The 27,323-nt window shown below is 29.7% G+C and overlaps 1 protein-coding gene across 6 annotated transcripts in view; it reads right to left on the bottom strand.

Moving 5' to 3' along the window:
* The window catches only part of LOC109604923 (growth factor receptor-bound protein 14), a 429,146-nt gene that overhangs the window by 69,072 nt on the left and 332,751 nt on the right, over positions 1-27,323 (bottom strand). For 5 of the 6 annotated variants that reach the window (XM_049966498.1, XM_049966497.1, XM_049966500.1 and 2 more), the window contains exon 9: positions 5,875-5,907. The exons of the other annotated variant lie outside the window; for it this stretch is intronic. In XM_049966498.1, coding sequence (XP_049822455.1) covers positions 5,875-5,907 — 33 coding nt within the window. The remainder of the gene's footprint in view (positions 1-5,874; positions 5,908-27,323) is intronic. 6 annotated transcript variants of the gene reach the window in all.

Here is a 27,323-nt window from a genome sequence, read left to right as displayed (position 1 = left end):
TATATCCTTTTTAGCATCCTTAATGTTTTTCTTCTAATGTTAGTATCTGACCAATTCTAGATCATTATGCTGTCTCAATTGCTTAGAATTTGACATTTGAAAAATATTACTGTAGATTCTTTTCCACACTCTTAATGACATTCTTCGAAAGTTGAATTCTGACTAATTTTTGGTTATTAATCTCCAACAACTGTTCATAATTCAACACTGGGAGGATATCATGATATATCTTATTGACATCTTTAATAACATTATTTGACTTTTGTATTTCCATTAATTTTTGATCATTTTACTGTTACAATTGCTCATAATTTAATATCTGAAAAATATTATTATATATCCTTTTTAGCATCCTTAATGTCTTTCTTCTAATGTTAGTATCTGACCAATTCTAGATCATTTTGCTGTCTCAATTGCTCAGAATTTGACATTTGAAAAATATTACTGTAGATTCTTTTCCTTATTCTTAATGACATTCTTCGAAAGTTGAATTCTGACTAATTTTTGGTTATTAATCTCCAACAACTGTTCATAATTCAACACTGGGAGGATATCATGATATATCTTATTGACATGTTTAATAACATTATTTGACTTTTGTATTTCCATTAATTTTTGATCATTTTACTGTTACAATTGCTCATAATTTAATATCTGAAGAATACTATTATATATCCTTTTTAGCATCCTTAATGTTTTTCTTCTAATGTTAGTATCTGACCAATTCTAGATCATTTTGCTGTCTCAATTGCTTAAAATTTGACATTTGAAAAATATTACTGTAGATTCTTTTCCACATTCTTAATGACATTCTTCGAAAGTTGAATTCTGACTAATTTTTGGTTATTAATCTCCAACAACTGTTCATAATTCAACACTGGGAGGATATCATGATATATCTTATTGACATCTTTAATAACATTATTTGATTTTTGTATTTCCATTAATTTTTGATCATTTTACTGTTACAATTGCTCATAATTTAATATCTGAAGAATACTATTATATATCCTTTTTAGCATCCTTAATGTCTTTCTTCTAATGTTAGTATCTGACCAATTCTAGATCATTTTGCTGTCTCAATTGCTGAGAATTTGACATTTGAAAAATATTACTGTAGATTCTTTTCCACATTCTTAATGACATTCTTCGAAAGTTGAATTCTAACTAATTTTTGGTTATTAATCTCCAACAACTGTTCATAATTCAACACTGGGAGGATATCATGATATATCTTATTGACATGTTTAATAACATTATTTGACTTTTGTATTTCCATTAATTTTTGATCATTTTACTGTTACAATTGCTCATAATTTAATATCTGAAGAATACTATTATATATCCTTTTTAGCATCCTTAATGTCTTTCTTCTAATGTTAGTATCTGACCAATTCTAGATCATTTTGCTGTCTCAATTGCTCAGAATTTGACATTTAAAAATATTACTGTAGATTCTTTTCCTTATTCTTAATGACATTCTTCGAAAGTTGAATTCTGACTAATTTTTGGTTATTAATCTCCAACAACTGTTCATAATTCAACACTGGGAGGATATCATGATATATCTTATTGACATGTTTAATAACATTATTTGACTTTTGCATTTCCATTAATTTTTGATCATTTTACTGTTACAATTGCTCATAATTTAATATCTGAAGAATACTATTATATATCCTTTTTAGCATCCTTAATGTTTTTCTTCTAATGTTAGTATCTGACCAATTCTAGATCATTATGCTGTCTCAATTGCTTAGAATTAGACATTTGAAAAATATTACTGTAGATTCTTTTCCAGATTCTTAATGACATTCTTCGAAAGTTGAATTCTGACTAATTTTTGGTTATTAATCTCCAACAACTGTTCATAATTCAACACTGGGAGGATATCATGATATATCTTATTGACATGTTTAATAACATTATTTGACTTTTGTATTTCCATTAATTTTTGATCATTTTACTGTTACAATTGCTCATAATTTAATATCTGAAGAATACTATTATATATCCTTTTTAGCATCCTTAATGTCTTTCTTCTAATGTTAGTATCTGACCAATTCTAGATCATTTTGCTGTCTCAATTGCTGAGAATTTGACATTTGAAAAATATTACTGCAGATTCTTTTCCATATTCTTAATGACATTCTTAGAAAGTTGAATTCTGACTAATTTTTGGTTATTAATCTCCAACAACTGTTCATAATTCAACACTGGGAGGATATCATGATATATCTTATTGACATCTTTAATAACATTATTTGACTTTTGTATTTCCATTAATTTTTGATCATTTTACTGTTACAATTACTCATAATTTAATATCTGAAGAATACTATTATATATTCTTTTTAGCATCCTTAATGTCTTTCTTCTAATGTTAGTATCTGACCAATTCTAGATCATTTTGCTGTCTCAATTGCTCAGAATTTGACATTTAAAAATATTACTGTAGATTCTTTTCCTTATTCTTAATGACATTCTTCGAAAGTTGAATTCTGACTAATTTTTGGTTATTAATCTCCAACAACTGTTCATAATTCAACACTGGGAGGATATCATGATATATCTTATTGACATGTTTAATAACATTATTTGACTTTTGTATTTCCATTAATTTTTGATCATTTTACTGTTACAATTGCTCATAATTTAATATCTGAAGAATACTATTATATATCCTTTTTAGCATCCTTAATGTCTTTCTTCTAATGTTAGTATCTGACCAATTCTAGATCATTTTGCTGTCTCAATTGCTTAGAATTTGACATTTGAAAAATATTACTGTAGATTCTTTTCCACATTCTTAATGACATTCTTCGAAAGTTGAATTCTGACTAATTTTTGGTTATTAATCTCCAACAACTGCTCATAATTCAACACTGGGAGGATATCATGATAATACCTTATTGGCATCTTTAATGATATTCTTTAAATTTTGTATTCCCATTCATTTTTGATTATTTTACTGTCACAATTGCTCATAATTTAATATCTGAAGAATATTATTATATATCCTTTTCAGCATCCTTAATGACGTTCTTCGAAAGTTGAGTTCTGACCAAATTTTGGACATTTTGCTGTATCAATAGTTCAGCATTTGAAACAAATCAAAGGTAGATCATATTTTTAGTTATCAGAGGTTTGATGACATAATGCTTTTAGATTTTGGAACTTGTAGTGTGCCATATATGAGGACTCTTTGTAATTTTTTTTATATTTTTTATGAGTTCATTAATAGAAACAATCGATTCTCTACAAACAAAGAAGCTTTCAATGTTAGAAACATTGTCCTGTCTCACCAAACCATCAAACTAAGACCAGAATAACCCAATCGATTTGAAATAGAATAATCCTTCTTGTTTTTCTTGACGTACCATCCAAACAATCCCGTACGAAACAATGATTGGTTTTCCGGAAATTTCCGACAACTCGAATTGGTTCAACATCGAATGAATTTTTGATCAACTCAAGACATCACGTTTGAGGCGACCTGAATTATTAAACCGCAGGAAAAACAAATGGTTCCGTTTGCTTAGGCAAAATCGAAATCAAATTGGCAGTTGTAAGTGGTGGCACATTAATAATTGATACCCTCACGTCGATTCGGACTGGCAATTTTATATTACGTCACGTGAATCCGACTTGAATATTCATTCGGATAAGCCACCAGAAATATGCAGCTTTTTTGCTTAAGAAACGTGAAATATTCAACGTAACGGGGACCGTTTTTGCTGTCGTTTATTATTAAATGGCCCATTTTACAAAACAAGTCCGCACAGATTTTTCCCCATTCGATCCGGGTTATTTGAACCGATTTATTAGGTGGAGTGTCCAGCGGCGAGAAAGCAATTATGTGGTGCGTCGAAGGGCTTCCTTTTCTGGGATTCAATCACACCGAACTGCGGGGCAAAAGGCTTCCTTTATAAATAAATCAAATCCCGCACAGGCCAATAATAATCCAATTAATTTGGCATTTTTCAGAACTGGCTACGCAGCGAGTTCCACGGAAACGGTCAGAATGGTTTCCTTCGAGTGGAACAAATTGGATTTATGCAGCTTACGATTAATAAGAAAAATGTATCAAGTTTTGGAGGAAATGGGAAATCTTAAAACAATTTGTGACCACTGTAAAAAGAGCATTGTGGAATTAAAGTAGTGTGTAATAGGATTTGTGATCTTTCAAGAAATGCTGCAGACAAATCCGATTATTTGCTGCAACTACACTGCTCCAATAAATCAATGCACCACCTATAATTTTGTAAATAAATGTTTCTATTTAAGTAAACAGTACTTTGTTTATGTTAACTTTGAAGCACCCTCATATGTGACTATGGTAAGGGTAGAAATCCTGCTACAACTCCTGCTTAAGACTTTTAACTTTGAGTCAATGGTTTGTGACTACAAGAAGTTTACAGTCTCAGTTAGAAAACGTAGAAGAGGTTCGAATAAGTATTGAAACTATTCAGCAATGACTTAGAGAAGATAATTTGGAACCCAAGAAAACTAGATCAGTTTTTAAAACACCTAAACCTCCAACATAACAATATCAAATTCACAATGGAATTGGAGAAGGAGAACCAAATACCTTTTTGGATGTCCTAGTAAAAAGAATGGATGAACATTTAGGCCATACAGTATATCGAAAATCTACACGCACCCATTGGTATCCACAAAAACTATCTAACCATCATCCTAGTCACAAATAAGGGGTCATCTAAATACTAACTGAAGGAGCCAATTGGATATGTGTCACACACCATCTCGCTGAAGAACAAGAACACTTGAAAAAGACACTACAGGCCAAAGGATACAAATGCTTAGAAATAAGAGACCTCATACTAATAACAAAGATCCATCCAAGTGAGTCCACGATTGGTAAAGCTTTTCTCCCAAATATATGTAAAGTTACTGATAGAGTTGGAAAAAACTTATTAAAACATAACATCCATACTGTTTTTAAACCAACAAGGAAGATTCAATACACTCTCAGATCTGCCAAAGATAGGAGAGACCATCAAACAGCTTCTGGGATGTACCGCATCCCATGATCTTGAGGGAAAGTATACTAGGACAATCAGACAAGTCTGCTGTAGCTGAACATGCACTGTTAGATGGAAATCATAAGATAAAATTCCAAGATACACAATTGCTTGCCTCTACAACTGGATACCACAACAGAATGATTAGGGAAGCCATATTGAAATCCATAAACACGAAAACAACTTCAACAGAAAAGAAGAAGCATTGAAGCTTGATAAAATATGGACACCAGTGCTCAAAAACACCAAAATTTCTAAGCAAATCAGATGTCAAAGTGACATGAACCAAATAGCCTCTAGAGGAAGATGCCAGCCACTCGTGCTAGCAAAACGTCAGGAACTAATTCCAACAAACGTTGACATACATACAAACCCGAAAAACTATAACAAATATAAATAAAAAACTCATATTTAAATAAATATACAAAGAGTATTTTGGGAAGGATGAGAGAATTTAAAAAAGCCTTTAGTAAGGCGACTTTGCATACTGGCACCAACAATTTAGAGCCATAAACTTAAAGATTTAAGGTGCAGTTGTGACAGTTCACAGTTTAATTAGTTGTCGCATTTTTAAACAACATTTACACAGTTATGGCATTCGTTCATTCCAGTCGGCCGGTTCGTAATTAGAGGTACATTTCTTGCGCAAATATTTGCAAAATGCAGAATATCCAGAAAGTGGTTAATGTCGTTAGAGTATAACATAATGTGGGTCTGGCAAATATTTGGAATAATCCGTGTTTAGCATTGAAATTTATATGTATAATTATAACTGACACGGCATGGCATTCAACCAATGAATGATTATGACTTTGTTAATTAAACTCACGTCTTTTTTCTTAGTAGACTTGGTAACACGTACCTGAAATAAAAAAAAACAGAAATAAAAACCAAAAGCTAATGGTGGCGATCACGACGATGAAAGGAACCAATAAATCTCGATTTACAATAACATCAAATCAAGCATTTTTTACAACCGACGTTTTTAATCCGATAGCCTCAAGATTGGGCGTTCAATTAACTTCTAAACAAATTCAGCACATGTTCCGATTATTACGCTGCATTCATCATCGCGGTGTAACTGGTTCTCGCCTAGCAACGCTCATACAATGCCCATATCGAATTGTGCATAATCATTTTGTCTTGTTAACGACAGGAAAAAAACCACGGCTCATTTTTTTTTTTGTACCGTGAGGCCACCACGCAATGGTAAGCCTCTCGAGACGTCTGCACGGACCGGACCGGCAACACTTCGCCTCGCTCCACCCGGACGTCGAGCCTTACTTGCCAGAAAGCAGAAATTTTAATGCGAACCAATCAATCTCAATTACACTTTTAAACATCTTCCGACTCGGCCGTAGATAAATTCACTTGTTTTGCTGGTAGTTTTCATCCGCAAGCGATCGGGGATGATAATGCCGGCGATCCATCTTAATCCCCCGCGTTAAACGTGCAAATAATCAATTAGAAAAACCGTAGACACAAATTAAAAATCGGTAAAGTGGTCTGTAAATCCACGCCAATTAACATCCGGAGTTCGTAAACAAAATCTCGACCCTCCGGACCCTCAGCATAACGAGATCTATTACCAATTATCTTTAAAAGGTTTGCCCCACTTTACGGTTTAACAAATTACATTCTTCGGTAATTAAGGACTTCTGTTTACTACTGCCGAAAATTTATCGATTCACTTGGGGAGCCAATCATTAGTTGGAGAATTTGTTGCCGTGCGAAAATTCCGGGTAATGGATTTATGGCGTCAGTAAATCCACGCCAAAAACGGATTGGATTAAAATATAATAAAACGGGAACACGGATGTATTAATTAATTTCGAGCCATTCTTTTAAATGGGATTTTGAAATTCGGCACGAAAAAATACTGAAGAAATCTCGACCCGGCTTATCTGTATCATCTATACGTTTGTAATTTATATGGCTTACATAATTTTTTATTGATGCTAAAAAGATACTCTAATCCAAAAAAATAAGGAGAGGACTTTATAGAAGAGTTACAAAGTTGTTCTCCAAATTAACCTCCACGTTAGCTCACTTCATTAATTACCATCTAGACGAAGAAGAAACTTAACTTTATCTTGAAGACAAACATATTTTATTGGTGTTTTTAAGAAGAGATTCTGATCTTCCAGAGTAATAAGGAAAGGATTTCCTTGAAGAGTTACAAAGTTGTTGTCCAAATTAATCTTTCATACCAGGTTTTACTCTATTGATTTCAACATAGTCGAAGAAGAACGTGATTTCTATTTCAAGTCAAAAATTTTTTATGAATGTTTTTAAGTACAGATTCTGATTCTTCCAAAAAATAAAGGAAGGACTTCATTGAAGAGTTTCAAAGTTGTTCTCCAAATTAACCTCCATGTTAGCTCATTTTATTGATTTCCATCTAGACGATGAAGAAATTTGACTTCCTTTTGAAGACAAACATCTTTTATTAGTGTTTTTAGGAAGAGATTCTGATCTTTCAGAAAAATAAGAGGAGGATTTCATTGAAGAGTTACAAAATTGTTGTCTAAATTAACCTTTCATACAGCATTTACTCTATTGATTTCAACATAGTTGAAGAAGAACGTGATTTTTATTTCAAGTCAAATATATTTTATTAATTTTTTCAAGAAGAGATTCTGATTCTTCCAAAAAATAAAGGAAGGACTTCATTGAAGAGTTGCAAAGTTGTTCTCCAAATTAACCTCCACGTTAGTTCATTGTATTGAATTCCATCTAGGCGATGAAGAAATTTGACTTCCTTTTGAAGACAAACATCTTTTATTAGTGTTTTTAAGAAGAGATTCTGATCTTTCAGAAAAATAAGAGGAGGATTTCATTGAAGAGTTACAAAATTGTTGTCTAAATTAACCTCTCATACAGCATTTACTCTATTGATTTCAACATAGTTGAAGAAGAACGTGATTTTTATTTCAAGTCAAATATATTTTATTAATTTTTTCAAGAAGAGATTCTGATTCTTCCAAAAAATAAAGGAAGGACTTCATTGAAGAGTTGCAAAGTTGTTCTCCAAATTAACCTCCACGTTAGTTCATTTTATTGATTTCCATCTAGGCGATGAAGAAATTTGACTTCCTTTTGAAGACAAACATCTTTTATTAGTGTTTTTAAGAAGAGATTCTGATCTTTCAGAAAAATAAGAGGAGGATTTCATTGAAGAGTTACAAAATTGTTGTCTAAATTAACCTTTCATACAGCATTTACTCTATTGATTTCAACATAGTTGAAGAAGAACGTGATTTTTATTTCAAGTCAAATATATTTTATTAATTTTTTCAAGAAGAGATTCTGATTCTTCCAAAAAATAAAGGAAGGACTTCATTGAAGAGTTGCAAAGTTGTTCTCCAAATTAACCTCCACGTTAGTTCATTTTATTGATTTCCATCTAGGCGATGAAGAAATTTGACTTCCTTTTGAAGACAAACATCTTTTATTAGTGTTTTTAAGAAGAAATTCTGATCTTCCAGAAAAATAAGGGGAGGATTTCATTGAAGAGTTACAAAATTGTTGTCTAAATTAACCTTTCATACAGCATTTACTCTATTGATTTCAACATAGTTGAAGAAGAACGTGATTTTTATTACAAGTCAAATATATTTTATTAATTTTTTCAAGAAGAGATTCTGATTCTTCCAAAAAATAAAGGAAGGACTTCATTGAAGAGTTGCAAAGTTGTTCTCCAAATTAACCTCCACGTTAGTTCATTGTATTGAATTCCATCTAGGCGATGAAGAAATTTGACTTCCTTTTGAAGACAAACATCTTTTATTAGTGTTTTTAAGAAGAGATTCTGATCTTTCAGAAAAATAAGAGGAGGATTTCATTGAAGAGTTACAAAATTGTTGTCTAAATTAACCTTTCATACAACATTTACTCTATTGATTTCAACATAGTTGAAGAAGAACGTGATTTTTATTTCAAGTCAAATATATTTTATTAATGTTTTCAAGAACAGATTCTGATTCTTTCAAAAAATAAGGGAAGGACTTCATTGAAGAGTTGCAAAGTTGTTCTCAAAATTAACCTCCATGTTAGCTCATTTTATTGATTTCCATCTAGACGATGAAGAAATTGAATTTCTTTTGAAGACAAACATATTTTATTAGTGTTTTGAGAAGAGATTCTGATCTTCCAGAAAATTAAGGGAAGAATTTCATTGAAGAGTTACATAGTTGTTGGACAAATTAACTTTTGACACAGGGTTTACTCTATTGATTTCAACATAGTCGAAGAAGAACGTGATTTTTATTTCAAGTCAAATATATTTTATTAATGTTTCAAGAACAGATTCTGATTCTTTCAAAAAATAAGGGAAGGACTTCATTGAAGAGTTGCAAAGTTGTTCTCCAAATTAACGTCCATGTTAGCTCATTTTATTGATTTCCATCTAAACAAAGAAGAAACATGACTTCATCTTGAAGACAAACATCTTTTAATAGTGTTTTTAAGAAGAGATTCTCATCTTTCAAAAAATAAGGGAAGGATTTCATTGAAGAGGTGCAAAACTGTCGTCCAAATTAATCTTTCATTCAGATTTCTATTTTAAATCAAAAAAATTAAATTTATAAGAAGAGATTCTGATTCTTTCAAAAAATAAGGGAAAGACTTTATTGAAGAATTACAAAGTTGTTCTTCAAATTTACAAAGCTTAGTTTGTAGTTGAATGTGTGAACAAAAAACATATGTCAGAAACCTTTCCTTGAAACTCATCTTCCATTTATCGGAAACTCTTTCAAAATCAAATATGACATTGTGTGATTCCTTATGCCATGATAACATTTCACGTGCCAAGTGATAGTTTGAAAGGATGCATGAGAAAGATTTCAAGGCCATTATAATGTGAGACGAGCGTTAATAGTGACATCAAGCATCCAAGAAGCCCGACGAGGAATTTCAACAGGGAAGTGCCATTACTCCGTCCCCAACCAAAGTTTGTCTCGTTTTATTGTCGTGTCGTACCCCACCACTGGCATAATGTTAGAATGCAACTTTGTTGCATTCGAGTTTCGTCCGACATTACCATACTAATGTAATATTTAAATTGCATACAATTATTAAATTGCATGCGATAAATTTCCTTCTACGAATCATGACAACGTGAGTGAGTATACCCGGCCTTCTCGGACTCTTTACGGAGCTTAATTATAGACAAAGAACGGCATTATCTCCGGAGATAAAGACATCGGGGATTATTATTAAGTTGTAAAAGAAACTTTTAATCTCGTGTAGACGGTTTGCTTTTTCTTATCTTGATGGCTTTGCGCATTAACACACCTAAATCACTCAATGCTCTCTCCTAGGCACGCCAGTTTTGATACGTCCAGATTAGGAATTTTAAGATCTTATCTTGTCTTTTCGTAGGTTTTACGCCGGTGCTACCATTATCGTATTACCCACCAAAGGACCACGTGTAACGTTAACATCTAAGGCCGAATCATTGTGGAGGAAATGGAAGTCGCATTCAGTTATCCACCTCCTTTATGCCCGGGCGGGAATTATTATTCACAATCAAGCCAAAATTGAAAAACTTTCCCATTCAGTCGGGAGACTTCCAATATGGATTTGCCCGAATCGATAGCCCCGACGAATTAAAAGCTCTCTCGCGTTTTTGCCGGGACCAGACGAATTTAAAAGTTTTCGCGTTGCATTTTGCGGGGGGTGCATCCATAATTGGCCATCGACGTGCATGAAACTCATTACGGCGGCACGCCGGCGAGGAAATTGGCTTTTGCCATGGGAAATTGGTTCGTTTCGTGTGTGGAGACGCCGAGGAACGCCGCCCTTTGCACAGGTATTGCGGAGTCTGGTCCGATCCGATGCCAGACATTATTCAAATGCTTTGTTCCACGTTGAATGGTGAACTAACATTGGCCAGCAACACTGACTCGTCTCTTATTAACGTGTATTGATTGTAACTCGTCTAAAACTGTTTTGGACAACAGTAATAGGAAATACAAAAAATAATACGCCTTTAGTGGTGTCTTGAAGCCAGTTCTGGTACAGGTTCTGCGGCCACCAGCATCAGATACATTAGCATCTTTCGTCCAACGCATAAAACGTTCTTATTAAATATGATACAGCGCTAATCACCGGCTTGTAACCGTTGAAATCCAGGTCTATTGTACGAAAAAAACATACCGTTAGACGGTGGAGATCACCTCGACATCAGTGTGACCATTATGTGTGTCGGACGGTGAATTTGGCGTAATCCGATGGGTTCTATTTGTGGCCGAATCGTGGGCATAATTATGGTGATTATCGCGAAAATGTTCGGTGGGCATTGTGCGAAATTACATCGTTTGTTGCGAGGCGAGAGGGTCAATTATTTCGGTGATATGGTTAAAAAATTATGTAAGCCACTACTGCCTTCGTATAAATTACAAACGTAGAGATGGCACAGATTAGTCAGGTCGTTCTTTAGCTTTTTCGTGCCGAATTTAAAAATTAGGTTCTTGTTCCACTATCTTCCAGCAAAATAAAGGAAGGATTTCATTGAAGAGTTACAAAGTTGTTGTACAAATTAACCTTTCATACAGAGTTCACTCTATTGATTTCAACATAGTCGAAGAAGAACGAGATTTTTATTTCAATATATTTTATTAATGTTTTCAAGAGGAAATTCTGATTCTTCCAAAAAATAAGGGAAGAACTTCATTGAAGAATTGCAAAGTTGTTCTCCAAATTAACCTCCATGTTAGCTCATTTTATTGATTTCTATCTAGACGATGAAGAAATGTGACTTCATTTTGAAGACAAACACCATTTATTAGTGTTTTTTCTGATTTTCCAGAAAAATAAAGGAAGGATTTCATTGAAGAGTTACAAAGTTGTTCCCCAAATTAACCTTTCATACAGGGTTTACTCTATTGAATTCAATATAGTCGAAAAATAACGTGATTTTTATTTCAAGTCAAATATATTTAATGTTTTCCAGAAGAGATTCTGATTCTTCCAAAATATAAGGGAAAGACTTCATTGAAGAGTTGCAAAGTTGTTCTCCAAATTAACCTCCATGTTAGCTCACTTTATTGATTTCCATGTAGACGATAAAGAAATTTGACTTTCTTTTGAAGACAAACATCTTTTATTAGTGTTTTTAAGAAGAGATTCTGATCTTCCAGAAAAATAAGGGAAGGATTTCATTGAAGAGTTACAAAGTTGTTGTCCAAATTAACCTTTCATACAGAGTTCACTCTATTGATTTCAACATAGTCGAAGAAGAACGTGATTTTTATTTCAAGTGTAATATATTTTATTAATGTTTTCAAGAGGAAATTCTGATTCTTCCAAAAAATAAGAGAAGGATTTCATTGAAGACTTACAAAGTTGTTGTCCAAATTAACCTTTCATACAGGGTTTACTCTATTGATTTCAACATAGTCGAAGAAGACCGTGATTTTTATTTCAAGTCAAATATATTTTATTAATGTTTTCAAGAAGAGATTCTGATTCTTCCAAAAAATTAAGGGAAGGACTTCATTGAAGAGTTGCAAAGTTGTTCTCCAAATTAACCTCCATGTTAGCTCACTTTATTGATTTCCATGTAGACGATAAAGAAATTTGACTTCCTTTTGAAGACAAACATCTTTTATTAGTGTTTTTAAGAAGAGATTCTGATCTTCCAGAAAAATAAGAGAAGGATTTCATTGAAGAGTTACAAAGTTGTTGTCCAAATTAACCTTTCATACAGGGTTTACTCTATTGATTTCAACATAGTCGAAGAAGAACGTGATTTTTATTTCAAGTCAAATATATTTTATTAATGTTTTCAAGAAGAGATTCTGATTCTTCCAAAAAATTAAGGGAAGGACTTCATTGAAGAGTTGCAAAGTTGTTCTCCAAATTAACCTCCATGTTAGCTCACTTTATTGATTTCCATGTAGACGATAAAAAAAATTGACTTCCTTTTGAAGACAAACATCTTTTATTAGTGTTTTTAAGAAGAGATTCTGATCTTCCAGAAAAATAAGGGGAGGATTTCATTGAAGAGTTACAAAATTGTTGTCTAAATTAACCTTTCATACAGCATTTACTCTATTGATTTCAACATAGTCGAAGAAGAACGTGATTTTTATTTCAAGTCAAATATATTTTATTAATGTTTTCAAGAAGAGATTCTGATTCTTCCAAAAAATTAAGGGAAGGACTTCATTGAAGAGTTGAAAGTTGTTCTCCAAATTAACCTCCATGTTAGCTCACTTTATTGATTTCCATGTAGATGATAAAAAAATTTGACTTCCTTTTGAAGACAAACACCTTTTATTAGTATTTTTAAGAAGAAATTCTGATCTTCCAGAAAAATAAGGGAAGGATTTCATTGAAGAGTTACAAAGTTATTGTCCAAATTAACCTTTCATACAGGGTTTACTCTAGAGAAGAAGAATGGGATTTTGATCTTCTATAAAAATTCGACAAATATTTCATCGTAGAGTTACTATGTTGTCTTCCAAATTAATCTTTCTTCTTAAAGTCAATGTTTTTAAGAAATCTTATCGATTTTTCTAAAAAATAAGAGAAGAGTTACAAAGTTCTTCAAATTAACCTTCCTTACAGGGTCAACTTTATTGATTTCACTACAGACGAGGAAGAGACGTGACTTCCCCCCGATGGTAAACACACAATTAACCCTTTGGTGGCCAGACTTATGAACACCAAGGTGAAAAACCGTTTGCCGTGCAAACAACAGTGTGTACCCGATGTTTCATCCGCGTTATATAGATTAAACGCTCCCCCATAGCCGGTCCAACCTTGACATTGAACGACGGAGGGCCCGACCGCCCCCGCTCGAGGGCAGGGACGGCCAGATGCGCAGTCCCCTCCGCACACAACGGTCCGCTTGCGATTAATCGCTGTGCATAATCTATATTAGATGCAATTGCATCGTGCATTTAATATAAATCTAGCCGACCGTAGGTCCGTGTATTGTGCCGCACGGTTTTGACGGAAACGGATGCTCGGCATTAACCCCGGACGGGACGCGGGGGATTTTTATTTGTTTCCCTCGTATCGGGCACAATCAATTTTCAAATGTGTACTTTGTATTATATAGAAACGATGGGTTATATTCGGCGTAGACGGCAAATGGAATGGAAACGGAAAAATGTCAATACAATTGATTGGATGTGACTGGAAAGCTGGCGGTTACTTTAAGGAAAATGGAGCTTAAGATGATGGGAATTGAGACTGAACGTGTTGAAAGAATCGTGCACGATGAATGTGCTCGAAACTTGATTTCTAATCAAGATAACCATCGAACAGGAAGCCTTCACTCATTAGGTGAAACGTGTTGAAAAGGTTTTATTAAAAATATCTATCTATATGTAATTAAAAATGATAATGGAATAAAAGTAAAAAAGAATGAAAATATTAATAAAATGTTTTACCATGAATAAAAACTACATCATCTTCGTTTAGTTAAAAAACAAAAAAAAAGATAAGATGATCTAAAGAGCAAAGAATGAAGATGTGAGTCCACACACTAAAAAAACTAACAATGGAATTTAATATATTAAGTTACTGTACATTATGTATACATATCTGATTTTACGCACATTAATATTCATTGAGTGATCAAATATTTAAGAATAAATTTACAGTAAAATATGTTTTATAACAGAAACAGATTATATTTTTGTATAAATAAAAAACGAAATTATACATAATAAATTATAAAATGATCGAATAAATTTAATCAATACTTCATAAAATTTAATATGACATTAATATCGATAAAGTAGGAACCTTTCTATATAATAAGAAAAAAATATAATATGTGTCCAACCATTAAAAAGATAACACTGGAATTTAATACATATTTGATTTCATCCATTAATATTTATTAGGTGAAAAATGTTTAAAAATAAATTTACAGTAATTTTTTGTGTATTATACTTTATAAAAATTATAAACTAAAAAATTTAATACATATTTGATTTCACTCATTATTTTTATTCAATGATCAAATATTAAATATAAATTTACAGTAAAATTTATTGAAATGGAAATATTTTATATATTTGTGGACTGGAACATGTTACAAATAAAATATTCAAATTATATGTCTTAAAAAAAAATAAAATTAAATATTTGATCAAAAATGATCAATTCTTTATCAAATTTTCTGACATTAGAATTGGTAAAGTAGGAACCTTTTTATTTAAAGAGGGAATAATGACGAAGTGAGACAAACTACTCAAAAAAGTAAATTTGGAGTTTAATAAATATTTGAATTCTATCATTCATTTTTATTAAATGATCAAATATTAAATATAAATTTACAGTAAAATTTACTGAAAAGGAAACACTCCATATTTTTGTATTTTGAAACAAGTTACAAATAAAATATTCAAATTACACGTCTTAAAAAATAAAATAAAATATTTGATCAAAAGTGATCAATACTTTATCAAATTTTCTATACATTAGACTAGGTAAAGTAGGAACCTTTTTATCTAAAGAGGGAATAAAGAAGATGTGAGACAAACCATTCAAAAAAGTAACTTTGAAGTTTAATAAATATTTGATTTCACTCATTCATTTTTATTAAATGATCAAATATTACATATAAATTTATAGTAAAATTTACTAGAAAGGAAACATTAAATATTTTTGTATTTTGAAACAAGTTACAAATAAAATATTCAAATTACACGTCTAAAAAATTAAAATAAAATAATTGATCAAAAGTGATCAATACTTTATCAAATTTTCTATACATTAGAATAGGTAAAATAGGAACCTTTTTATCTAAAGAGGGAATAAAGTGAGACAAACCATTCAAAAAAGTAACTTTGGAGTTTAATAAATATTTGGTTTCACTCATTCATTTTTATTAAATGATTAAATATTAAATATAAATTACAGTAAAATTTACTAAAAAGGAAACACTCCATATTTTTCTATTTTGAAATAAGTTACAAATAAAATATTCAAATTGCACGTCTCAAAAAATAAAATATTTGATCAAAAATGATCAATACTTTATCAAATTTTCTATACATTAGAATAGGTAAAGTAAGAACCCTTTTTATTTAAAGAGGGAATAATGAAGAAGTGAGACAAACCATTTAAAAAGTAACTTTGGAGTTTAATAAATATTTGATTTCACTCATTCATTTTTATTAAATGATCAAATATTAAATATAAATTTACAGTAAAATTTACTAAAAAGGAAACACTCCATATTTTTCTATTTTGAAACCAGTTACAAATAAAATATTCAAATTACACGTCTTAAAAAATAAAATATTTGATCAAAAATGATCAATTCTTTATCTAATTTTCTGACATTAAAATAGGTAAAGTAGGAACCCTTTTTCTCTAAAGAAGAAATAATGAATATGTGAGTCCAACCATTTAAAAAAGTAAATTGGAATTTAATAAATATTTGATTTTACTCATTAATTTTTATTCAATGATCAAATATTACATATAAATTTACAGTAAAATTTACTAAAATGGAAACACTTTAAATTTTTGTATTTTTGAACAAGTTACAAATAACATATTCAAATTAGACATCTTAAAATATAAAATACAATATTTGATCAAAAATGAACAATACTTTATAAAATTTTTTATGACATTAGAATAGGTAAAGTAGGAATCTTTTTATCTAAAGAGGAAATAATGAACAAGTGAGTCTAACCATTTAAAAAAGTAACATTGAAATTTAATAAATATTGGATTCTACTTATTAATTTTTATTCAATGATTAAATATTAAATATAAATTTACAGTAAAATTTACTAAAACGGAAACAAATAAAATATTCAAATTACACGTATTAAAAAATAAAATATTTGATTAAAAATGATCAATACATTATAAAACTATAATATGTAAAGTAAGAACCTTTTTTGTCTAAAAAGAAACGAAAGAATATGTGAGCCCACCATTAATATAATAAAATTGGAATTTAATACTTATTTGATTTCATTTTATTATTTATTAAATTAAAATTTTAAGAATAAATTAGGAGTAAAACATATTTTTGAATAAGTTTTAAATAAAACATTAAAATAACTAAATATTATATACAAAGAATTTGATGATACAAAATCGATTTATAATTTTTTATTATACATAAAATATAAAATGACATTAACATCGGTAAAGTAGGTTTCTTTGTTTGTAAACCTACACTGTTACTAAATAAACTTATTCTTTCGCCGCATCTCGAAATAAAACAAATTCTAAGGCCGCAATCTACATAATTAAATCACAATTGTGTTCTCCAAAATAGTATGTGACGTCCATTAGCGTAATAAATCACCGACCGAGTATAATGTAATCTTTTCGGTTTCGCAACACATTCCGTTTGTTAAATATGAAAACCAGCAATGAGATATCCATCAACGTTTTATTATATAACAAATTAGCATTGAATACATTATAAACAACACGGAAGAGGCTGACATTCATTAAATCCGAAACTCCCAACAACATTTCACATACCAACACCCGACGTCCGATTTTTTTTTAAATGGCGGTCCATTTTAAAACCACCCCGTTTAAATCCCCAATCAGCAGTTTAAATAATCCGCCTCCCGTTACATGCATCTTGCATTTCGGCCCTAATGGCTCCCACGTTATCAAAACTAAATTAAGCGGCGCGTGCATTTATAAACAAAACGGTTGACAACCCTTTGGCACGGGAAAAAAAAACGGGGCGCCGCCGCGAATTCAAATCTTTCGCGATCGATGCGACAAAAATAGAGCCCGTCGAAATGTTGGAAAGGTCTCTATTAATTACGGTCCGGCGGTTAATTGAAATAGTCTGGGCCCGGATTGTTATTGAGCGTTATTAATGTTGAATTAAGATTTCAGCCGGGGAAATGGCATAAAAGAGCACGACGACAGTAAATAACGTATTGAATCGACGTATCGGTTGGGAAAGGTCAGTTAGTAATTGATGACGTTCGTTTGTAGCTGATAAATATGAATAAAAAATTATTATGACAAGGTGAAGCAATACAATAATTTAGTTCAAAGTGATTAATGAAAATTATTTATAACCTATTGTTTGTTTTATAAATAAACCACTGTTCAGCCCGTTAATTATTAATAGTAACTGAGAAAAAATAAATCTTATCTTAACAGGCTAAAAATAAATATTTAACTTACACCACTAATTAAGGACTGTATAAAAAATATGTTTCATATATTTACTGAATATTGAAATATGGAAATATAAAATTACTTGTAAATTTATTACTGTTTTATATTTATAAAGGATTATGTACGTAATAATTTTCGAATAAATTGAATTATGCTGTTGCAGTTTTATATTACATTTGTACAAATGCCTCTATAAATATTAATGAAATATTAATTTTAAATTAAAAAAGGAAATATAAAAACAAAATACAACGTGTTTCTATTAGGTTGTCTGCGTATTTCAAACTTAAAAATAAAACGTCAAAGCTCAGCTTAAGCAAAGGAAAACTAGACAACTCTTCATGATGGCGATTTTTATGGTCGAGCTTTTTGGTCTTTCTAATCTGTTTCAGGTAGTTGGAAATAGTGTATACGTTACGTCTAATTCAGCAGCAAGCTCTTGAACAGTGGAGCACCGAATAGGTCTTGACTAAGACACTCAAAATTTAACCGAATATTCACTAAGATATCAGATAAAAATCGCAATAAGTTTCTTGACAATTTATACAATAGATGGTCAAAGTTTGGGAACAGATCCAATAATGAAGAATATCTAAATAAATATTTTATTTAACGTTTTTTTTCTGAAGTAAATACAACCCTTCAAATTTGTATCCCATTCATTTAAATTGTAATATCTCAAAAAATGATGTATTAATCAAAATTACTTATTAATATATTGTTTTCAAAATTGTCCCAAGAATATATAAATTTGCCATATCCTCTTACAGTTAGATTTATTTGAAGTTTAAAAGAACATTTCATTTTCAAATTTCTTAAGACTAACTGAAAATCTGTCATTTTTTCTTACCATTATGTTTGATTTCTTGTTTGGAATATAATTAAATTAAAATAAATTAAAATTTTGAGTTTGGAAGAAGTTTTCATCTTCGAATTTATTAAGAACAATTAAAAACCTGCAATTTTTCTCTTACAGTTAGTTTTATTTGAAGTTTAGAGGGACATTTCGTCTTCAAATTTCTTAAAATCATTTCAAAATCTGACATTTCCTCCTACAATTAACTTTAAAAGAACTTTTCATCTTCAAATTTTTTTAAGAATAACTGAAAATTTGTCATTTTCTTTAACCATTAAATTTCATTTCATATTTGAAATAAAAATTTCATCTTCAAATGTCTTAAGGATGTCTATAAATTAAAATTTTGAGTTTGGAAGAAGTTTTCATCTTCGAAATTCTTAAGAACAATTAAAAACCTGCCATTTTCTCTTACAGTTAAATTTATTTGAAGTTTAGAAGAACATTTCGACTTCAAATTTCTTAAAAACATTTCAAAATCTAACATTTCCTCCTACAATTAACTTTAAAAGAACTTTTCATCTTCAAATTTTTTTAAGAATAACTGAAAATTTGTCATTTTCTTTTACCATTAAATTTCATTTCATATTTGAAATAAAAATTTCATCTTCAAATGTCTTAAGGATGCCTATAAATTAAAATTTTGAGTTTGGAAGAAGTTTTCATCTTCGAAATTCTTAAGAACAATTAAAAACATGCCATTTTCTCTTACAGTTAAATTTATTTGAAGTTTAGAAGAACATTTCGACTTCAAATTTCTTAAAAACATTTCAAAATCTAACATTTCCTCCTACAATTAACTTTAAAAGAACTTTTTATCTTCAAATTTTTTAAGAATATCTGAAAATTTGTCATTTTCTTTTACCATTAAATTTCATTTCATATTTGAAATAAAAATTACATCTTCAAATTACTTAAGGATGTCAATAAATTTAAATTTGAAATTTGGAAGAAGTTTGCATCTTCGAAATTCTTAAGAACAATTAAAAACCTGTCATTTTCTCTTACAGATAGATTTATTTGAAGTTTAGAAGAACATTTCGACTTCAAATTTCTTAAAAACATTTCAAAATCTGTACATTTCTTCCTATAATTAACTTTAAAAGAAGTTTTCATCTACAAATTTTTTAAAAATAACTGAAAATCTGTCATTTTTTCTTACCATTAAGTTTGATTTCATGTTTGGAATAAAACTTTCATCCCAAATTTCTTAAGGATATCTATAAATTAAAATTTTGTTTTGGAAGAAGTTTTCATCTTCTAATTTCTTAAGAATAATTAAAAACCTGCAATTTTCTCTTACAATTAGATTTATTTAAGTTTAAAAGGACATTTCGTCTTCAACATTTCAAAATCTGACATTTCCTCCTACAATTAACTTTAAAAGAATTTTTCATCTTAAATTTTTTTTAAGAATAACTGAAAATTTGTCATTTTTTCTTATGATTAAGTTTGATTTCATGTTTGGAAAAAAAAATCATCTTCAAATTTCTTAAGAATATCTATAAATCCATATTTTCCTATTAAACTATGTTCATTCATATATTAACATATGTTTACAGTATATCAAAAACTAATGTGATAATCGAAATACATCAATAGTACCATTTTTTCTAAATTGTACAAAATATATGAAAACCTTAACAGTTTAAAAAAATATTTAGTGACGTAGAAAATAAGGCAAGAAAAAGGGGGGAACCCCCCGTAAATATGGGAAAACAGTTTTTGAAATAGTGCTGTATTTTCTTCAAAGAACAAATTTTGACCATCAATTTTATAAACACCTTATATACAAAGAACAGGAGGAGAAGTCTGCAAACACGTCGTTTTATCTCTGCGGAATTTCTCAATAGCAAAATAAATTGAAAGGTTCCCCGCACCTCCGATAAAAGTAAGCAAATAAAAAAAATATATATAAAATAAACAAATGCATCAGTGATAAAAAGCGAAGCGGGACGTGATGGGAATTATTAATAAAACCGATAAAATTCCACGTCGATTTAACAGCTTGCAAAACTCCTGCACCTGCATTTTTGACTTTCAAATTCATCATTTTAACTCACGTCACCATCGTAAAAGATACGTACCTAAAACAAAGAAAAAACACATGATTAATCATAACATTAAATAAAGTCGTTCGTTCGCCGATTGATTGGAATTTATCGTGACGATTTGCGATGTTTAAGTGTGTCGGATTCGAAGCGCAGCAACAGCAGCAGCAACGGCATTTAATTGTAGAATTATAAATTAGCGGTGATGGGCCCGGGAGTTTGTCGTTTTATGGTCGTCTCTCTGGCAACAGGGAGTTTGATGGTAGGAACCGAGCTCACAATTACCATTCGTGACGTTAATGGTGCCTGTTTTATGACGTTGTGCAGTGCATGGTCGCCACAACGGATAATGGCCGAATTTATTGCGACTACTAAATCGCCGAAAGTGGTTGGGTGGATTTATCAAGGGGGTGGGGGCACCCGAAAATCATTATAGGGATTTTATTGGATGGTGCGTAATTAAATTAAGCCGATTGTTCAAGACGTTTATGTGTAATTATTTGGAAAATTAACTATTTCGTTGAGGGCATTAAATTTCGTGTTGGAAGAACTAAAGAATTATTAATAAATCATAACTAAACAAAACAAAAGAAACAAAGCAAAAGTTTTATGAACCTAATTATAAACCAAATAATTAATAATACTTTAGTTTCCTCGAACTAATTTGAAAGTTAATATTTAAAGTGAATCCCAGGAAAAACCCAACAATAAACATAAAGTAAAGTGAATGGAAATGCATACATTACTAATATATATTCATTTTTAGATACCTTAAGAACCACTATATAGTTTGGAAGACTTTGACACTTCCACTTACAATTAACTTCAGAAGTTTTCATCTTTAAATTTCTTAAGAATAAGTAAAAATCTTACATTTTTTTTCACCAATAAGATTCATTTTATGTTTAGAAGACAGTTTAGAAGAAGTTTTTGTCTTCGAATTTCTTAAAAACAATTAAAAATCTGATATTTCTTCTAATTATTAAGTTAATCATATATTTAGAAGAAGTTTTCGTCTTTAAATTATTAAGAAATATCTCGTATGTGTAACTTCTCCTCTTTTAATATGTTCAACTTCAAACTTAGAAGAACTTTTTATCTTCAAATTTCTTAGAAACATTTCAAAAACTAACATTTTATCTACAATTATCTTTGAAAGAAGTTTTCATCCCCAAATTTCTTAAGAATAACTAAAAATCTTTCATTTTGTCTTAATACTAAGTTTTATTATATTATTTTTGAGCTTAGAAGAAGTTTTCATCTTCCAATATTTTAAGAACAATTAAAAATCGGATATTTCTTCGGAATATTAAGTTGAAGAAGATTTTTAAGAAATATCTCATATGTGTAACTTAAATTAGAAGCAAATTTAGAAGAAATTTTCCTCTTTATATTTCTTAGAAACATTTCAAAAACTAACATTTCTTCTTAGAAGTTTTCATGCTCAAATTACTTAAGAATAACTAAAAATCTTTCATTTACTCTTAACACTGAGTTTTATTTTATGTTTAGAAGACAATTTCAATTTTAAATTTCCTAAGACCATCTATAAATATGTATTTTGAGTCTGGAAGATGTTTTTTTCTTCGAATTTCTTAAGAACAATTAAAAATCTGATATTTTCTCACAATATTAATATTGATCATATCTTTGGAAGAAGTTTTCGTCTTGAAATTTTTTTGAATCATCTCATATGTGTAACTTCTCCTCTTTCAATATGTTCAACATCAAATTTAGAAGAATTTTTTCTCTTCAAATTTCTTAGAAACATTTCAAAAACTAACATTTCCTCTTACAATTAACTTTGGAAAAAGTTTTCGTCCTCAAATTACTTAAGAATGACCAAAAATCTTTCATTCTCTCTTACCACTGAGTTTTATTTTATGTTTAGAAGACAATTTCAATTTTAAATTTCCTAAGACCATCTATAAATATGTATTTTGAGTCTGGAAGATGTTTTTTTCTTCGAATTTCTTAAGAACAATTAAAAATCTGATATTTTCTCACAATATTAATATTGATCATATCTTTGGAAGAAGTTTTCGTCTTGAAATTTTTTAGAATCATCTCATATATGTAACTTCTCCTCTTTCAATATGTTCAACATCAAATTTAGAAGAATTTTTTCTCTTCAAATTTCTTAGAAACATTTCAAAAACTAACAGTTCCTCTTACAATTAACTTTGGAAGAAGTTTTCGTCCTCAAATTACTTAAGAATGACCAAAAATCTTTCATTCTCTCTTACCACTGAGTTTTATTTTATGTTTAGAAGACAATTTCAATTTTAAATTTCCTAAGACCATCTATAAATATGTATTTTGAGTCTGGAAGATGTTTTTTTCTTCGAATTTCTTAAGAACAATTAAAAATCTGATATTTTCTCACAATATTAATATTGATCATATCTTTGGAAGAAGTTTTCGTCTTGAAATTTTTTAGAATCATCTCATATGTGTAACTTCTCTTTCAATATGTTCAACTTCAAATTTAGAAGAACTTTTTCTCTTCAAATTTCTTAGAAACATTTCAAAAACTAACATTTCTTCTTAAAATTAACTTTGGAAGAAGTTTTCGTCCTCAAATTAATTAAGAATGACCAAAAATCTTTCATTCTCTCTTACCACTGAGTTTTATTTTATGTTTAGAAGACAATTTCAATTTTAAATTTCCTAAGACCATCTATAAATATGTATTTTGAGTCTGGAAGATGTTTTTTTCTTCGAATTTCTTAAGAACAATTAAAAATCTGATATTTTCTCACAATATTAATATTGATCATATCTTTGGAAGAAGTTTTCGTCTTGAAATTTTTTAGAATCATCTCATATGTGTAACTTCTCCTCTTTCAATATGTTCAACATCAAATTTAGAAGAACTTTTTCTCTTCAAATTTCTTAGAAACATTTCAAAAACTAACATTTCCTCTTACAATTAACTTTGGAAGAAGTTTTCGTCCTCAAATTACTTAAGAATGACCAAAAATCTTTCATTCTCTCTTACCACTGAGTTTTATTTTATGTTTAGAAGACAATTTCAATTTTAAATTTCCTAAGACCATCTATAAATATGTATTTTGAGTGTGGAAGATGTTTTTTTCTTCGAATTTCTTAAGAACAATTAAAAATCTGATATTTTCTCACAATATTAATATTGATCATATCTTTGGAAGAAGTTTTCGTCTTGAAATTTTTTTGAATCATCTCATATGTGTAACTTCTCCTCTTTCAATATGTTCAACATCAAATTTAGAAGAACTTTTTCTCTTCAAATTTCTTAGAAACATTTCAAAAACTAACATTTCTTCTTAAAATTAACTTTGGAAGAAGTTTTCGTCCTCAAATTAATTAAGAATGACCAAAAATCTTTCATTCTCTCTTACCACTGAGTTTTATTTTATGTTTAGAAGACAATTTCAATTTTAAATTTCCTAAGACCATCTATAAATATGTATTTTGAGTCTGGAAGATGTTTTTTTCTTCGAATTTCTTAAGAACAATTAAAAATCTGATATTTTCTCACAATATTAATATTGATCATATCTTTGGAAGAAGTTTTCGTCTTGAAATTTTTTTGAATCATCTCATATGTGTAACTTCTCCTCTTTCAATATATTCAACTTCAAATTTAGAAGAACTTTTTCTCTTTAGATTTCTTAGAAACATTTCAAAAACTAACAGTTCCTCTTACAATTAACTTTGGAAGAAGTTTTCGTCCTCAAATTACTTAAGAATGACCAAAAATCTTTCATTTTCTCTTACGACTAAGTTTTATTTTATGTTTAAAAGGCAATTTCAATTTTAAATTTCTTAAGATCGTCTATAAATCTGTATTTTGAGCCTGGAAGAAGTTTTTTTCTTCGAATTTCTTAAGAACAATTAAAAATCTGATATTTTTTCACAATATTAAGATTGATTATATCTTTGGAAGAAGTTTTCGTCTTGAAATTAAATCAGAATCATCTCATATGTGTAACTTCTCCTCTTTCAATATGTTCAACTTCAAATTTAGAAGAACTTTTTTTCTTCAGATTTCTTAGAAAAACTTCAGAAACTAACATTTCCTTACAATTAACTTTGGAAGAAGTTTTCATCCTCAAATTACTTAATAATGACTAAAAATCTTTTATTTTCTCTTACCACTGAGTTTCATTTTATATTTAGAAGACAATTTCAATTTTAAATTTCTTAAAACCATCTATAAATCTGTATTTTCAGTTTGGAACTTAACTCTGATATTTTAAAGTGAAAAATCATAAAACATAAATAATGGCTAGTACAATATAAAAATAAAATGAAACGAGGCAATTATAAGTCAAATAATGAACAATTCTTCAGTTTCCCGGAGCTGATATGAAAGTTAAAATATAAAACAAATTCCAGGAAAAACGCAACAATAAAGATAAAGTGAAACGAATGGAAAATATTCCATGAAAACGTTGCTAATTAATAACCATATTTTATTTGAGTTGCGAAATTGTGCTTTCATTAACATTAATTAAAACATATCTTATTGTACCTATCTAGCAATGAATCTCGAGTCCTGTAATTTTAAACTTGTTCACGGCGACGTAATTTAAATCTTCTGTTCATTAATGGGCAATTTCATCCTTCAAACAGATAAAATATTCATTTCCCAGCAAATCTCATTCGATTCCCGAGCTTTATTAATTTTAAGGATCCTTTAAGAAAACGCTCCTCCAAATTATTCCATCGAATAATTCCACGTGGGCGAGACGTAGCGGCTACGTGCCCGGACTTGTTAATTTTTCGAAGCGCGGACTTCGAAACATTTATAGACACTTGGCCCGTTTGATGTTGCGAGTTTATTTTGGACTGCACTCCAAATTAATCAATCGCGTTACCCAGGCCAATTTCAAAACCTACACCAACAGTTTAGCGATTGCGACAATAAGCGTGGTGCACTTAAAAAAACAAGAGATTTTGAGCAGGAAATGACGCTCGTCCGACGGGTGTGTTTAAAATTAGGTTTTGGGGGAGGGTCACTTACCTACTGTGACCTTTAGGACAGATAAGGACGCAATAATAAATGGGATTTGGTTAAATATATATTTTATAATTAGTTTAAAACCATTCCCAGCTTTTCAACACTGCACAGTAAATTATTATAGGATTAAATATATTTATAGGACACAATAAATTAATTATAAGTTTTATTATAATGTTCATTTTGCCAATAAACATAGGAATATTCAACATCTGATTTTTCTCTCTTAGTTTAGATTTATTTAAATTTTTTGAACACCTCTATTTTATGTTTTGGTGTTTTAATTAAGCTCAATTTTACAAGCATCTACAATTTTGACATTTTTTCTTACTATCAAGGTGATTTTAAGTTTGGAAGAAGTCTTCCACTTCAAATTTCTTAGAATTATCTACAAATTTGAGATTTTCTTTTACTATCAAGATTGATTTTATGATTGGGAAAAGTCTTCACCTTCAAATTCATCTATAAATCTGACATTTTTCTCTTGCTACCAAGATTGACTTTATATTTGGAAGGAGTCTTCACCTTCAAATTTCTTAGAAGCATCTAAAAATCTGACATTTTTCTCTATTAAAATTTATTTTATTTGTAAGAAGTTTTCACCTTCAAATTTCTAGAAGCATCTACAAATCTGATATTTTTCTGTTACTATCAAGATTGACTTTAGGTTTGGAAGAAGTCTTCAACTTCAAATTTCTTAGAATTATCTACAAATTTGAGATTTTCTCTTACTATCAAGATTGATTTTATGATTGGGAAAAGTCGTCACCTTCAAATTCATCTATAAATCTGACATTTTTCTCTTGCTACCAAGATTGACTTTATATTTGGAAGGAGTCTCACCTTCAAATTTCTTAGAAGCATCTAAAAATCTGACATTTTTCTCTATTAAAATTTATTTTATGTGTAAGAAGTTTTCACCTTCAAATTTCTAGAAGCATATACAAATCTGATATTTTTCTGTTACTATCAAAATTGACTTTAGGTTTGGAAGAAGTCTTCAACTTCAAATTTCTTAGAATTATCTACAAATTTGAGATTTTCTCTTACTATCAAGATTGATTTTATGATTGGAAAAAGTCTTCACCTTCAAATTCATGTATAAATCTGACATTTTTCTCTTGCTACCAAGATTGACTTTATATTTGGAAGGAGTCTTCACCTTCAAATTTCTTAGAAGCATCTAAAAAGCTGACATTTTTCTCTATTAAAATTTATTTTATTTG

Source organism: Aethina tumida, chromosome 4 (genome assembly GCF_024364675.1).
Source record: "Aethina tumida isolate Nest 87 chromosome 4, icAetTumi1.1, whole genome shotgun sequence".
In the NCBI taxonomy this organism is placed as follows: domain Eukaryota; kingdom Metazoa; phylum Arthropoda; class Insecta; order Coleoptera; family Nitidulidae; genus Aethina; species Aethina tumida.
This window is presented reverse-complemented; position numbering and strand designations above follow the sequence as displayed.